Genomic DNA, 15,817 nt, shown 5'->3' on the forward strand with positions numbered 1-15,817 from the left:
TACAGATTGCTGGGAATAATAAGGAAAGCCACTCAGTATGTAGGAAAGGCAGGAGATGCCTAAGAAAGCTTTCAGAATGAGAATCTATTTTGGTTAAAGAGAAAAAAAGTAAATTTGTCCTGAAATGAGACTGGCTGTTTAGAGAGAGGAAAGCTTAGGACAAAATCTAAATGAAAAAAGAAAGCTGTAGAAGGTTCGCGAAGGCGAATCTTAGGAAAGAATTTTATGCCTGGTCAGGACTAAGATTGGAATAAGTTTGTAAAGTACATTGGTGTAAGATTAGAATTTGATTCATCCCTCTGTTAAAATGACAAAAGGTTTCTTGGTCTGCTCTTGATAAAAAAAAAAAAAAAGAAAGAAAGAAAAGTCAACAATTTTTCTTTTTTTACTCTGCCCAGAAAAACAAAGTTTCTACATTTTGCCTTTACTGGGCTGATAAGAAACTCTCGTGAGATTTTTAACCACGACCAATTGTTTGAGACTTTGGTTGTTGGCAGTTACTGTTCTCCTCTGACGCTTTATCAAATGCGTTCCTGCAAAAGTGCTCATCTCCCCGGAAATTCATGGAAAGGACTTTGACGGGTACAAGTTTCTGGGAAGGAAGTTTCTGGGCCACCTGTGTACTGCCACACTAGGTCATGGGACGGTAGCCGGCGACCTCTCCTGCTCTCCCATTCCCGCATCCGTGAGACAGGCACCTAGCACTGATGGTATTAACATTAGCACCCAAAGTCTTGCCTCGGCTGCAGGAAAACTTGCAGGCTTTGCGGGGGTTTCTTCAAGGGAGATGATGGTCAGGGAACCCACAGACACTTCAGGGCCCTGGCTTATCAGTCAAGCACTCAGGTGTTATCTGATTGGAGAAGACAAAGTTGTTCCCGCAGTAACCACTGAAAGACACAAGCATACCATGCCTCGCCACCCCAAAGCAGCTGCAAGCCTTCCTAAGACTGTTAGGGTACCAGCGTCCACTCAGCCTTCTCCTGGCCTCATTACTTCAGCCTCTTTTAGATTGGCTAAAAAGAGAGAGAGAGAGAACCCAAAGCAAAGCATGCGACCAATCCAAGGTGGCTGGTGGACAGACCCCAGCCTTGGGCATTCAGGGACAGGGACAGCCGTGCAAGTTCAAGGATACATTCCAAAAGCCCATGTCAGGCAGTGCACAGACCATGCCTGCTTGCAACAATGCTGTACCTAGACAAAAACCCCCAATGGGGAGAAGCACTCCACCCGCGACCCAATGACTCAGGTCATCCTGAAGGACAGCCGTTCATGGGGGCAGCGGAGCCCCTGCAGGGGCCATCCTCTGGGCCGGAAGGAGACGGACCAATCCCTGAGCACGTGCGGTACCCTGATGAGTCAGCAAGGGGCAGCCCCCCACAGCCATCCTGTCCTCCACGGGGAATGTCTGCATAGACACCAGCACTGACACCAGCACTGGACTGAGCTTCGAGCATGGATGCTATGGTTCCATGAGCCTGATCCCAGTGTTCCTTTTGTGGGTGTTTTTTTTTTAATGATTTTATGGGTTTTTTTATGATTTCATTTATTTATTTGAGAGAGGTAAGAGAGAGAACACGGGTGGGGCAAGGGGAAGAGGGAGAGGGAGAGGGAGAAGCAGGTGCACCCCAGAGCAGGGAGCCCAACATGGGGCTCAATCCCATGACCCCAGGATCATGACTGGGGCAGAAGGCACCCACTTACCCTGAGCTACCCTGGAGCCCCTTCAGTGATTTTAAGTTTTCTCTACAGCCAACATGGGGCTTGAACTCCAAGATCAAGAGTCACGTGCTCTACTGACTGAGCCAGCCACGCACCCCACGATGCCACTGTTCTGTGCACAGACAGCTGACAGCTGGACGGCCTATGGAGGACTGACCGGTAGGAGGACCTCCTGTTCCTGTAGAGGCACAGGACAGGATGGGGGCAGGGTGCCCACTCCAGGGAAATGACCTACAGAAGAACATACTCCAATGCCTAAGAAGGATAAACATCACTGTTTTCCATGTGGGTGCACACACTGCACACACCCCAGCTGGAAACCAACAGGCCAGTGGGTTGGCCTGTGTCTGCCTCCTTACAAAGACCTCACGCCCGTCTGCCAACAATGCCCAACCTATGCCGGGAATGACTGTGACCTTGGCCAGGACACACTGGACAGGGAGCAAGGGAGCAGACTGACGGCACGGGTCCCTTGCGTCTCTCTGGTGGCTGCCGTTCTGCTCGGAGGTGTGTGGACACTAATTAAAGACCGCCTGCAAGGCTGCCCCAGTAAGCGTGCTCCCCAGTGAGGCCACCGTCGGGGGCCTGGAATGCCTGTGCACATCACGCGGGGTGTCCACTGACATGGACAGCCACCAAGGCCCCCAGCGGCATTTCCATGTACCATCCCAGCCCACTGCAGCTGGACCGATGGACCGATGCAGCGCACGGATACAATGTTGCCACAGCTGGGATGACAAACCCATTCCCTGGCCCTGGGGACACGCCTCCTCTCAACAGCTGCGCGGACGTGAATGCCCATGTACATTCCGGTCGTCCCAGTGCCGGTACGCTCATCACCCTTAGAATACAAGCAGACCCAGCATGCAGGAAGGATGTTCTCTGCTGCAGGGAGGGACGCAAGGTCACCTTTCATGTCCCCGACACAAGATCTACCTACATATAAAGAAATGACCCTGGAAATGGCCGACAAGTCCACTGTGGTTTGGGGTTTGGGTCCCATGGAGAAAAGGGACAGGAGAGGACCTACCCACTGCCCCATTCCTCTACCCCATTCCGCCAAAAACAACAGAGGGACACAACCCGGGCCTCGTATAAACAGGGACACTATCATAATCGCCTTACAAGGGATCATTAGACATAGGCTCGCTCCACTGCATAACAGAGTGGGGACAATCTGGTGTCGGTAAACACAACCGCAGCCGGGGGTGTGGCTTTATCTCCCGTGTTCTGTTACGCAATCGTGACTTGGTGCCCACTCCACGGCACACTTCTCCCGCTTCGATTCCGCGTGGGAAGCTGTTCGGTGACTGGGCTAACCTTGGCTCCCACCCACCATCCGACCCCCTCGCTGGGGTGTCATGAACTCCCACTATCAGCCACCGTGGGCCCGCCCCAGCGAATCCAAATGGCCTTGAAATGCCTCTACCCTTAACATAACCCCTCTTGGCCCATCTCTGGGCCCACCCGTGTTCCCGGGCTGGGCGGGCTCCCCTCAGGGAAAGACACAAAGAGGCAAATTTTCCAACAGATGAGGGGGCAGATAAATCAAGACTCCGCCAGTAAGATGCTATTTGGGAAAGCCTGGTATGGTCCTCGGTGCCATTTATAGATGTAGCAGGGAGGGACCCCGAATCCTATAGGTTGTAATGTCGGGTAGACAGCCACATAACAATGCAATCACACCGTACTTGTTACTGCTGGTGTCTGGCTGGAGAAACAGCATGCACCCAATCCCACAGGTGATTTCCCCTCGCTTTGGGCCTGGCTACAGGCATGTGGCACCCCCTGGCCCTGCTTCCCCTATAACTGGGCTGAATGCTACACCCAGGAGCTCCCCCTACCTGCTGGGCCATATACTCATTTATAAGATGAGAGTGACAGACGCACGGCGGGCCTCTAATTCCACCTGTAAGGCAGTCCCCCTCCTTCCCTGGCGAGTTCCCAAATAAGACAGGAACTTCCCGCAACACGGAACGGCTCGTGACATGTAAGCCACAGCACAAGGGGGGACGTGAGCTCTCCCTAAGACAGAATGCTGCCTGTAGACACCTGAGTATTCCCACAACGTTCCCTAAGCCACGGCTGGCGTAAAGACAGAGCAAAGTTGCTGAAATCCCTACTGACCCTTTTAGCAATTGCTTAGATCGCTTGCCTTCTTCCCAGCCAAAGAGTTTCTGAGCCATCTGTGTTTTCCTAGGACCTGGACACTGTGGCTTACACCGTTGCTGCAGGATTTGGTGGCAGGGCGTCTCCGCGTAGCCAGCCCAGGCGATACCACGGAAGAGAGGCGTGGCAAGAACCTATGGGCCACCCATGGTAGATCAGGGAGGAGTGTGTGGTCCAGGCCAGGCCACTGGCTCGTGCAAACCCACCCCGAACACCGCTGCCAATGCACATCTTGAGAATGTACGAATGCTGCGCTCCCTCTATAATCCCATCAAACAGGATATGTAGAAAAAACATGTTCAGGGTTCAAGGTCAGGAGCTCCGGGGATGGCCAACCAGGTGCACCTCCCTGATAATGAAGAATGCCGGGATAACAGGCCTTGATCCCCCTGGAGCGCTGGCCGAGAGGGGAGGGGCTACGCATCGTCACCAAGCTGGCTGATACACTATCAGAGCCACCTGCGGACAGGGTGCACCAGTGGATGCTGTGCGGGGTCTTCCAGAGCCGGGAGAGGCTGACAAGGCTGAGCTCCGCCGCCTCCCTTCACCTCAGATCTGGGATGCCAGGAACTCTGAGGTGTGCTAGGATTTTATGGACCTGAATCCCCTCCCCCATGAAAGCAAAAAAGCTGGTAACAAGACAATATGCCTGCGGGAATTGGAAGACACATCCTGATTTCCAAGCTGTTGACCCGTGAAAGCAGGTGCCTCCAAGAAGGACCAGTTCCCATCCTCGAAAACTCTTCTGGGGCTCCTTTAGTGTTCCCAAAGCCTCCAGCACAGGGCTGAGCACACAGCAGGCATTTAAACATTGCTGGCAAGTTCTGGACCTCACCCCACGTGGAACTTCCCGTCTATACCTCCATCCGCAGCCTGGATGTGTGTACATGTGTACATGACCCATGTGGCTTGCTCGGTGAAGCAACTAACATGTGGGGTTTTCTAAGCACCCAGCCCTGGGGCAACAGAGCCCAGCCCTCCTGCCTGGCCCCCTTTCTCTGCCCTTTATTTCCTTGTAGGGTAAAACCCTTCATTGTTTCCACCCCACACCACGCAAACATACCCCCTAGTCCACAAAGGTCCAGGAGGCTTCTCCCAATACAGGACAGGGTTGACAGGACAGTTTTACCTCTCCCCATTTTCAAGGGTGAAATATGATGCTTCCATCCCCACCCCCCGACCCCAGGGAACTCAAACTCCTTCTGGCCTGGACAATCACTTCCAAATGATGGATTTGGAAACCTCCCTGCCATCTGTTCTTGATTCTTGGACTGGCTGTCTGGCTAAGCTCAACATCCTGGAGTGGCCTCCCCCGCCCCACACCCGGGCCTCCATCCTCCCCTCCTTCCGCTCCATCTCCCCGCAAGCTGGCTGCTCCGCTCGGAGACAACACTTAGCCGGCGATCCAAAATCCCAGAGGGACCACGTCTGTACCTGTAAGTCTGGAGGAAATGTTGGTCTGTGGGGATGTCTGAGCTGGAAGAGGAATGCCAAGTGGGAGTCAGATCCGTTCATCTGGACCGAGACCTGTTGAACAGGGGAGGCAGAGGAAGAGGGTCAGAGGGAGCAGAGGAGGGAGATGCGGAACTCCGGAAGGTAGCTGGCTGGGCACCCGAAGAGAGACAGGTCATCCCAGAATTTGCCCACAACCCAAGCCGAGAGCAGATGCCAGAAACGACCTTCTGTGACGCTTCTTAGCCCCAATCTCACTCAGGCTGTGTTACTTGGAAGTAGGAGAAGCGAGGCCCCAGGCATGGGGCTGGAATGATAACTCTGGGACCTCGGCCACCCTACGTCCCCTGCCACGTTGCCTGCTCATGCCTCCCTTGTCCACGGCTGCATTCTATCTGACCCCAACCGTGAACCAGGCACTGGACTACTAGCTTTGTAACTGTCACCTCATTTAATCCCCACTCCTGCTCTCATAGGCTGGTATCCCTATCCCCATTTCACAGCTGGGGGGAAAAAAACCATATTCAGTGAGGTTGAGTCATTTACCCAGGGTCACACAGCAAATCAGCAGTGGAGCTAAGATTTGAACTTGAAACCTCCCTGGAGATGGAGACAGAAACAGTCACCCGTGCATCCCCCGTACACACTGCAGAGCCCGGCATGTGGCAGAGACACAGTCTGTGTAGCATGAAGGACCAAACAAATACACCGATGGCACCTTCTTCTTCTTCTTCTTTTTTTTTTTTAAAGATTTTTTATTTTATTTATTTGACAGAGAGAAATCACAAGTAGACAGAGAGGCAGGAAGAGAGAGAGAGAGAGGGAAGCAGGCTCCCTGCTGAGCAGAGAGCCTGATGCGGGACTCGATCCCAGGACCCTGAGATCATAACCTGAGCCGAAGGCAGCAGCTTAACCCACTGAGCCACCCAGGCGCCCCCCGGTTGGCACCTTCTATATAAAGTCACCAAGCTGCACTTTCTTTCCCACCTGGACACACAGCTGAAACCACATTTCCCAGCCTCCCTTGCAGCTGAGAAGGATCACGTGATGAGTTCTGGCCAATGGAATGTGGGCAGGAGTGCCCCCCTCTCCCCTTTTAAGGATCTGGCCCATGAAAACCTCCTGAGTAATTCTCACTGTTTCTGTGTCCCCCTGTGCCAGCGGCAGCAGGGACACAGAGCTGCACTGCACTGTGACATGACCAGGCAAACAGGCTTTTATTACAACAGCCAGGGTATCCCGATTCATCCCACCCCCTCTTCAGCCACCGCACACGGGGACCCCTGCCCTCTGACAGGAACATCACTCCTCCCTCAGCGAGGAGGCGGAGCTAAGCCCTCTGACCTGGGAGGTGACGTTGTGGTTGATGGTGGCCCTTGTGTCCAGGCTGCCGTCAAATGCTCCCCGGGGACCCCGTCTGAAGAGGATGTCCCCATCCAGATGCAGGGCCTGGGGGAGCCTCAGCTGGAAAGAAACAGCACGAGACTCACCCTCTCCAACACCTGAGGTCCACTCAGAGGCTGCAAACCAGTGTTCGCCCAACCCCGAGACGGGTACCTGGGAGGCGTGCGCTGCGTCCAGCGCCAGGCTGTGCCACATTTCCCCACGCCGAGATCGGTCACGGTGCAGACCCTTTACGTGCAGTACGACCTTCTGGTTGACTTTCAAAGTGGCCTCGACCTCCCTGTTCTGAGCCTGGGTGAACAAGAAGCGGTGGCAGAGAGAGGACTTCCCATCTCCAACTACCTGCAGAAGCCCCCCGCTTAGAATCCAGCAGGTAGCAGAAAACGGCCCCATGATGGATGGGATAAAGCTGTCTACACCATCCACACACAGGGCAGCAGCAAGGGACAGGTGCACGAGGACCTTTCCGACAGGGATGCTCAAGGTCAGTGCCCGCAGGTGGGGTTAGCCGCACGTGCTTGAGGGAGCAAATCGGAGGACCCACGTCTCATTCCAAGGGAGTGCCCTGGTATTAGTCTATTTCGTTCACCGTGGTGTCCCTCATACTTAACACAGGTCCTGGCGCACAGCAGGTGTTCGGTTAACACCTGGAAGGGTGCAGAATCCCATGGGATCGCCTGCAACCCCAAAGCCAAAGTCAGGCTGAAGTGAAAGAAAGTTGAATTCATAGTGCGGCGGGCAGGATAATACTCCCCCTCCCAAAGTTACCCACATCTCGATTCCCCAGAACCTATAAATATGTTGCCTTATATGGTAAAAGGGACTTTTCAGTACAGATCTTTAGATGGGAAGATTATCACAGATCAGCGGTGGGCCCAAGGTAATGGTAAGCGTTCTTATAATAGGGAGGCAGAAGGGAGTGAGTGGGGGAGAGAGAGAGAGAAAATGATAATGCTACTCCTACTGGCTTTGAAGACGGAGAAAGGGACCATGACCCAAGAGACGTGGGTGGCTTTTAGTAGCTAGAGAAGGCAAGGAAATGGGTTCTCTCCTGGAGCCTCTCAAAGGAATGTAACTTCGCCAATGCCTGATTTTAGCCAAGTGACACCCATTTTGGATTTCGGCTCTCCAGACAGGTAAGGTGAGCTTGCGTTGTTTCAAGCCACCAAGTTTGCAATACGGAGGTACAATGGCCACAAGACACTAACACGTGCGGTTCGTCACGCGTTCACACTCAGCAACTTTGCAGCCTCTGCCACATGCCAAGCCCACGGAAGCAGGGGGGGACGCCAGCTGTGCCCATCTGTGCCGATGGAGACATTCAAAGTGTCTTGCCACCGAATTTCATTGTCGGCGTGTAACTTTGGAAGAGTTCGTGGCTTGATTTTAGAAACAAGATGGTAGAGGAATAAATAAAAGTCCAAGAAGAGAAAAATCAATGTGTGTCATCGAACAAAGACAGGGTTTTAGAAAGCACGGAGAGCCAAATCGAGCTCCGTTCAGGGTCGCCGTCGACTTGGTTCTCGCTTCCTGTCGGCGGGTGGGATGTTAGGCCCCGTGCTTCCGATCTTCTGATTTCTTTTTAATTAGAAGCAGAAATCTGGGTTTGGCCCCCAAATCTTCTGATTTTTAAATGGGGATGATGGTGTGAAAAATGTAAAGTACAAAACAGGCCAAACAAAACACATCCACAGGCTACACCCGGCCCGTGGCGTCAGACTCTGCGATCTCCGGTTTGGGGGGAGGGAAAAAAAACCCCACTCAACACCATGGGGGGGGCATTTCTGCAGGTGTGTTGGGCTATCGTTCTGTCCTTTGTTTCCTCTCAGGAGCTACTAAGCTCCTGGCTACCAAGCCTCTGGCAGCCTCCACAGCCCTGTTTAACTGGTGCGGCAAGAAGGGATCCTAGAAGGATATCTCTGGGCTCGACCGCGGACCCCCCTTCATCCTTCAGCAGCTTTCTGCATCTCCCATGAGGGAGAATCCACCAGGAACTTCCTCATCCAGGGCCTGGCACACAGTAGGTGCTCAATCAATGCCTGCTGGAGAATGAGGTTAATTCCCAGGCCTTCTACTCCTCCGAGGATCAGGAAGGAGTCCGGGCCGAGTGGACGCGTGTCAAGTACCTGAAGCAGATTATTACCTTATGTCTCGGTCCCCACAACCACAGCCCAGAAGATGGGTACTGCTGTCTCCGTTTTACTGTCGAGGAAACGGGGGCCCAGAGACGTGGAATCCTTCACCACGGGCACATGAGCAAGAATGAATTTCTCTCCTGGGATGACTAAGGCCAACACCTTCTAAGTCAGGGGTCCGAGAGCCACTGCCAGGGAGCCAAGCCTGACTCGTGTTTGTAAATGAAGCTGTCTTTGTCATTTCGGGCTGATCTCACAAAACTCCCATCGACGGGGCGGTGGAAACACCAAAATTTATCCCTCCCGGTTTTGGAGAGTCCGAGTCTCAGTCTGGAAGTCCGAGACCACGGCGCCAACATGGTTGGATTCCGGAGAAGGCCCTCTTCCTGGCTGGCAGGCGGCTCCCTCCTTCCTGTGCCCTCACAAGGTGGACACAAAGCTCATGGTCGGGGGGAGGGGAACCTAACCACCTCCTGAAGACCCCGCCTCCCTGTGCCTTCATATTCAGGCTTCAGCATACAAATCTGGGAGGGGGGGCACATAAGCAGTTAGCCCAAAGCCAAAGTCTGATCAGAACACAGTCGTGCACGTTCCCTTGTGTGTTTTCTAGAATGTGTCTGTGCTACCAAGGCGCGGGTGGGTTTGGTTCCCGACCGCCCCTGATACAGCAAGTCTGGCAACGAATGAGTCAAATGAAATTCTTGCTTTCCCAGCGCATGCAACAGTTTGGTGGACACTGTCGTCAATTAAACGCGTAGTAGCCACACAACTGAAGAAACAACGTTTGTATCCTCATCTGAAGAATCCTCATTGCAAATAAATGCTAACCATCATCTGAGCTTCCAACCAGCTGTGATCACAGATCACCACCCTCGATAGGATAATAACGAGAAAGGGAAATATTGCCGGAATCACCAAAATGCGACCCAGAGACACAAAGTGAGCAAACGCTGTTTGGAAAAATGGCACCAATGGCCTTACCGGACACAGGGTGGCCCCTTCAAGTTGTATTTTTAAAAAGGCAACATCTGCAAAGAGTCACCAAATAAAAAGCTGTCCCATGAGAATGCAGACACAATCCCAATCACGGATCTTAGGGACTAGCAGGGGGAAGAGGGATTGGTTAAAGAATCACGTCAAAATAGGATTTGTGAAAAGTGCCAGAAACAGAAGTGTGGGGTGTGCAGGACCAGGGGATGGGAGGTGGTCTGGGGCCAGGAAAAGCTTCCTGGAAGACAGAATGTGTGAGCCAGATCCTCAGCAACGAGTACAAGGGAAGGAGGCAAAGATGAGGGAGTGACAGCTCCAGGCACAGAACACGCAAAGGTCCTGGGGCAGGAAAGAGCCAGTTGAGGAACTGGAAGGAGGCTGAGTGAAAAGAGGCAGCAAAAGGGAGAGAGTGGTCTCAGGTGGCCTGGAGCATGAACAAGACCAGAGAAGCAGGGCTGGGGTCTTCATATAGAGAAAAGAAGTAGAATAATTCTGACATATGGGAAAACCCCCTCGGGCTATCAGGTAGGCAGGAACAGCAGGGGCAGAGTGGAACAGAAAACCTAAGCCGGAGAGCATGCTGCTCGTCTAGTTCAGAGGAGAAGGCAGTTTGGATCTGGGACCACTGGGGTGCCCGGTCCCCAGGGTCTGCTCACTTACGGCGTGCTGGCTCCAAGCCACGGCGCACCCCTCCACATTCCTGGGGATGGCCCTGCCGTCGTACGGGTGAGTCAGGCCTGCACAGACCTGGAAGGGAAGGCCACACGTGCACACACATACAGAGACGGGTCAGCGACAGATGGGGGACATCCCCTGCTCCCAGGCCCCTTCCCGGCTGCACTGAGAGCCCACTCACGTAGGGGTGCCCAGCCTGATAGCCCAGGACTATGGTCTGCAGGGTCTCCTCTTGGCTGTTCAGGACGAGCCTGGTTTCCAGGGAGCATCGTTGGTGATGCCCATCGGCTGTGAAGGTCTCCTGCAGGAGGAGACTCTGCGGGATGGGCAGAGGCAAGGCGTGCCTGGCATGAAGAGGGGAGAATGGGCCGAAGCCATTAACATGACTGGCAGGGTCAGGGCCCCGCTGAGCCCCAGGAGCTCAGAGCAGGCCTGTCACAGAGAGGAGAACGTCAGGACACACATCAGCCCTGCATCCTGCCAACTCACACTCATTTACCATTTTGCCATGCCCTTGAGACAACCGGGTGACCTGGGCATAGCAGGGATCATCATCACCCTCGGGCAGCAGAGACCCAAGGACAGCCCCTGGGGTCTGTTACCTTGGGCAGCAGAGGACATGGTTGACTTCCCTGTGCCTCAGTTTTCCCATCTGTGAAATGTGGGTTCAAATACAAGCCCCCCTTCCTGACAATGGTTGCAATCATGGAGATAATGTCTGTGCGGTGAATGCAAGCTCCCTGAGGGCAGGAGCTCTGTCCTTTTGATTCCCCATTTTCCCAGAAAAGTGCACCCTGTCACATAGGAGGTGCTCAGCAAATCGGAGCACAATGAACGGAGGAATGAGGTTTCTTGCCGATCACGGCTGCTGTTACTACTGTTCTGACAGAAGATGACTATGGTCAGGCAGCTTGTTTGGTCACAGGCTGGGGCTGAGGTTAGGTCCTCTGATCTCACCCCCTCCCCAACCCCTTATACTCCCCCGACCACAGGAACAACCTTTTCAACCAGCCATGCCTCCAGGAACTGAAATATCACCCCAGGAACTGGGTTGAGGCCAGACTTCTGCTGCCTCGGAGTGAAATAGAGTCAGCCCCTAATAGAAGGGGGCCAGGGATGCAGGGACTTTCGAGGAGGGGAGGCGGCTAGTCTCTGAACTCTGGGCTCAGCCTGGGCCCCGTGGGCCAGCGTGGGTCTCCCAGGTAGCATCACTCACCCCATCCCCCAGGACCCAGAATCAGAAGCCTGGCAGATGCCGTGCATCAGGGGAAGGGGCCCCACAGACCTGAGGAGGAGGGTCCCCTGCTTCTGGTACAAGCTCCTGTCGTGCGTCCCCTCCTTCAGGTTGCCCTCCAACTCCAGGCCCCGAGGCTGGCCCCTGGAGCTGGTCACCAGAGCCGTCAGCGACACGTGGGTCTTCTGGGGCTGCAACAAAGGACCAGGCTGGTGGAGAGGATGGCCCAGCGGGGACTGAGCTCCTTAAACATGGTGCCCAGGGATTCAAGGAGCAGCTCCTACTGCCCACCCTTCGTCCCGGGAGTGACCACCTGAGAAGCAGCTGCTGAACGGGACCACAGCCTTGCCCCAGAGCAGACCCCGAGACCACGCAGGTGCACAGCCATGCCCGGACCTCCCCAGGTGCCCAGCAGGGAACAGTCTTGAGCTTCTGGCTCCATGAGGCAGAGCTTTGCTCCAGGGTCTGCGCTAATATGGCCGGGGTCCGTTTTACAAATAAAGAAACTGAGCTCAGGAAGGTCCAGCGTCATAGGCCAAGCACTAAGCGCTTTCCCATCCCAGGTGAAGGATTTGGGGGTCTCTCAACAGCAGAGCCCGCCTGGACCCACCTGCTCCGTGTTCCTGTAGGCAGCTGTTAGGTTCATCTCCTGCACGGGGCCCTTTAACCAGCAGTGAAGTATCTTAAGGTCCTGGCTGTTCTCCGCGTGGATCTCGCTCTGCACTGCGGCAGTCCAGGCTGACTCTATTTCACTCCGGCTGCGGAAGAGGCTCTGGGCCACAGTCGTCACCATGAATACCTACAGCAAGCCAGAGGAAGGTAACCAAAGCCTTTGCACACCTTATGCCCTCCCCTGGGATGCCCTTTCTCCTCATTCCCACTTGGTGAACTCCTACTCATCCTTCAAAACCCCATCGATACCACCTCTGTGAGGCCTTTCCTGAGGGGTCCAGGCAGAATGGGGTGTTCCCTACGGGGTCTTAAGGGAAAAGGACACACTTCCCTCCATCTCTTAGCCCTGAGCCAAGAGAGAATCTGAAGCATCAGTTATTAGAGAAGATAACTCCCTTCCCCCTCTCTCCTCTTTGGCTTGGAAAGGAGTATGATCTAAGTGGGCCACTATTATTAGCAGGCAGAGTCTCTGTGTCCTGAGGGACATGCACCAGTGGCCCTCTCTCCCTACATCATTGCTGTGGTCTTCAGAGCGCTGGGAAGAGCTCGGGGAGTTAGAGCACTACAGCACTGCATGGGGCCATACACCCCAGCCTACTGCCCCACACAAGCCCCATCAGGAATAGTACGGTGCCTGTACCCCGGAGGCTACTGTCCCCTGTTCACATGGCTCAGGGACTCCCAAGTGAAGGTGTTGGGGTCAAATGGGGTCTAGACATGACCGAACCCCTGGCCATATTCTAGAACTCCACAGCACCTTGTTCCATGAGCCCCAGACTTGGGTTCCCCCCAGAACCTACAGGCCCCCCACTGCCAGCTTCCCATTTCAGTGAAAGTCCCCTCTGTCCACCTGGCTGTTTGCGCTATAAACCTTGGGGTCATTTAGGTCCCGTCTTGTGCTCCCTCCCCACTGCCCAATCACCAGCAAATCTGTCAGCAAATCTCTCGGTTCCCCCTGCAAACTAGTTCCAGAATCTAGACACATGCTTCCATCTCTACTGCCCTCCCCGCACCCCAGGATGGGCCAGCACGAGGCCCCTGGTTGGGGGGGGGTTGCCAGAGCTGGCTGGCTGAGCCCACCCTGCTACCACTCAGCCCTGCCTTAGAGGGGACTCTGCTGTCCCCAGGTGGACCCACAGAGCTGCCTCTTTCTGGGTCCAAGTAGGGGCCAGACCTCCTGCTGTGTCCACTTGTCATCCCAGCTTGGGGAGAGGCTATGCGTCAGGCCCCCCTGAGTGACCCCTGGGGCATCTTTCATGAGCTGGTTTTCTTCCAAACTGTTATGTTTCAGAGAACCAACAGGTGCAAAGAAGCACAACCAATTACACCCAGCATTTGCTGTGAAACTGACCTATGACCTTGAGGTTTTCATTCTGGTTTTCAGCAAAGGCCTGATGTCTACTGGTTTCCCAAGTTTCCCTTCAACCTGCTTTCGTATTTTAATCTATCAGCTGCTAAGCAAGAATATGGGGAACTGAGATGGGGGGCGGGGCAGGGCGGTCCCCTCTCCCAAATTCACTTGGCAACTAATTCTGAGGACTGTCAACCCTGGGTCATCCAGACTGCCCACATCTGTGAGCTGGTACCAGGCCTGGGTGTCTTTCTCCCTCTGTACACAAGAAGTTCTAAATGTCAGGGAACCAGGCTCCTGGGCCAGGAGTCCCCCGGTGGAGAGGGGAGCAGGGGGCGTGGCCGGCAGAGCAGGGGCCGTGGCCTAGCATGCGCACCCGAAGGTAAGTGGTAGCCCGGGTGTAGATGTGGATCCTGCCCTCCCCGCCGAGGCCCTGGTTCCTGTAGGCCACGTTCATCACCAGGTTCTTGAGGCTCCAGGCCTTGCCCAGCGTCAGCTCCAGCACAGCCTGGAACGTGGGTCGGTGCGGCCAGTACAGTCTGTGAGCCACGGAGACCGTCAGCCACGGACAGTCCAGGTTCAAGGCTCCTGCAAGAGGTAGAGAGAAGCAGGTACAACCAGTAGGAAAAGAGCTACTGGCAGGTACCAAGGGGTCCCCCGTAGCCTCATCACAGCCACTGTGGGCATGTGTCAGAACGGAGGATGACGAGGATGGGACCAGAGGGGACTTTACAGAACGCTGGTCATGTTCTGAATCCTGATGGGGGTGACACAGGTGTGTGCACCTGTCAGAGCTCATTCAGTGGTACCCTGGAGTCGTATGCATTCCGCCCTAGTTAAGGGATGAATGCACAGAGGTCTACAGCTTAGTGAGAACTGCACCCAGGCACCCTTGGTTTGACCATTTTTCATAGGGACATGTTGGACAAAAGACATGCACGGAGAAGTTGGAGAGGGGGCACAGGTATGTGATAATGAAGAAAGTAGCTTTTAATTTCCAAGTTGTGACCTCTTTGAGTCTCTGCTGCTATCATCTGTAAAATAGGTACAGGAAGACTGCTCACTGGGTACTGGGACAGAGGAAGCACTCATTAAGAAGAGCAAATACTGGGGCGCCTGGGTGGCTCAGTCAGTTAAGGATCTGCCTTCCGCTCAGGTCATGATCTCAGGGTCCTGAGATCAAGCCCCACATTGGGCTCCTTGCTCAGTGGAGGGTCTGCTTCTCCCTTTTCCTCTCCCTCTGCTTTCTCCCATCTACTGTCTCTCCCTCTCTCTCAAATAAATAAATATCTTTTTTTTTTTTAATTTGACAGACAGAGATCACAAGTAGGCAGAGAGGCAGGCAGAGAGAGAGAGGGAAGCAGGCTCCCTGCTGAGCAGAGAGCCCGATGTGGGACTCGATCCAAGGACCCTGAGATCACGACCTGAGCCAAAGGCAGCGGCTTAACCCACTGAGCCACCCAGGCGCCCTTTTTTTTTTTTTTTTAAAGAGTAAATACCATCACCAGCATCATCATCAAAAAGGTGACAATCAACAGAACCTTTTGCCCTTCCAGGATTCACTAAAAGCAGGTCTCGTCTTTTGTCATGAATACCCCCATTCCCTTGAAGGACTAATTGACGCAAGATTGCTTGGGACACTTGGGATGAGCAGTGAACAAGCAGGCACGGCTGCTGCCTTCATGCAACTGTAGCCCAGAGGCAGCAGATGGCAGGAGGGACAGATCCTGAACAAATAAACACATAAGGAGACCTTGGTAAAAAATCCTGAGTGCCATGAAGGCAAATAAAGGGGGCGGGGGTTGATAAGGATCCAGCCAGGTCAGCCAAGGTTCCCAGGAGGAAGTGACAATCAAGTGGGGACCTAAATGAGAAGCAGTGTGAGTCTGTCAAAGGGAAGGGTGACCTCCCACCTGCTGGAGATGGGAGATTTATGGTCTGGGGAAACTGAGGCAGGGAGGCCCGGAGGTAGGCCGACCAGATACAAGGAGGCCAGGGGATGAGCTGCCCAGC

General features: G+C 54.2%; 1 protein-coding gene across 1 annotated transcript in view; it reads right to left on the reverse strand.

The window, feature by feature from the left end:
* Nucleotides 1-15,817, reverse strand: part of LOC122896077 — a 139,181-nt gene that overhangs the window by 63,194 nt on the left and 60,170 nt on the right. Inside the window, exons 29-36 of the mRNA XM_044234017.1 lie at nucleotides 14,181-14,392; nucleotides 12,392-12,580; nucleotides 11,833-11,972; nucleotides 10,729-10,891; nucleotides 10,533-10,619; nucleotides 6,901-7,038; nucleotides 6,688-6,807; nucleotides 5,326-5,418 (exon numbers count right to left, since the gene is read on the reverse strand). Of these exons, the coding sequence (XP_044089952.1) occupies nucleotides 5,326-5,418; nucleotides 6,688-6,807; nucleotides 6,901-7,038; nucleotides 10,533-10,619; nucleotides 10,729-10,891; nucleotides 11,833-11,972; nucleotides 12,392-12,580; nucleotides 14,181-14,392 (1,142 nt within the window). The remainder of the gene's footprint in view (nucleotides 1-5,325; nucleotides 5,419-6,687; nucleotides 6,808-6,900; nucleotides 7,039-10,532; nucleotides 10,620-10,728; nucleotides 10,892-11,832; nucleotides 11,973-12,391; nucleotides 12,581-14,180; nucleotides 14,393-15,817) is intronic.

The sequence above is a fragment of the Neovison vison genome, chromosome 14 (assembly GCF_020171115.1).
Source record: "Neovison vison isolate M4711 chromosome 14, ASM_NN_V1, whole genome shotgun sequence".
Lineage (NCBI taxonomy): Eukaryota > Metazoa > Chordata > Mammalia > Carnivora > Mustelidae > Neogale > Neogale vison.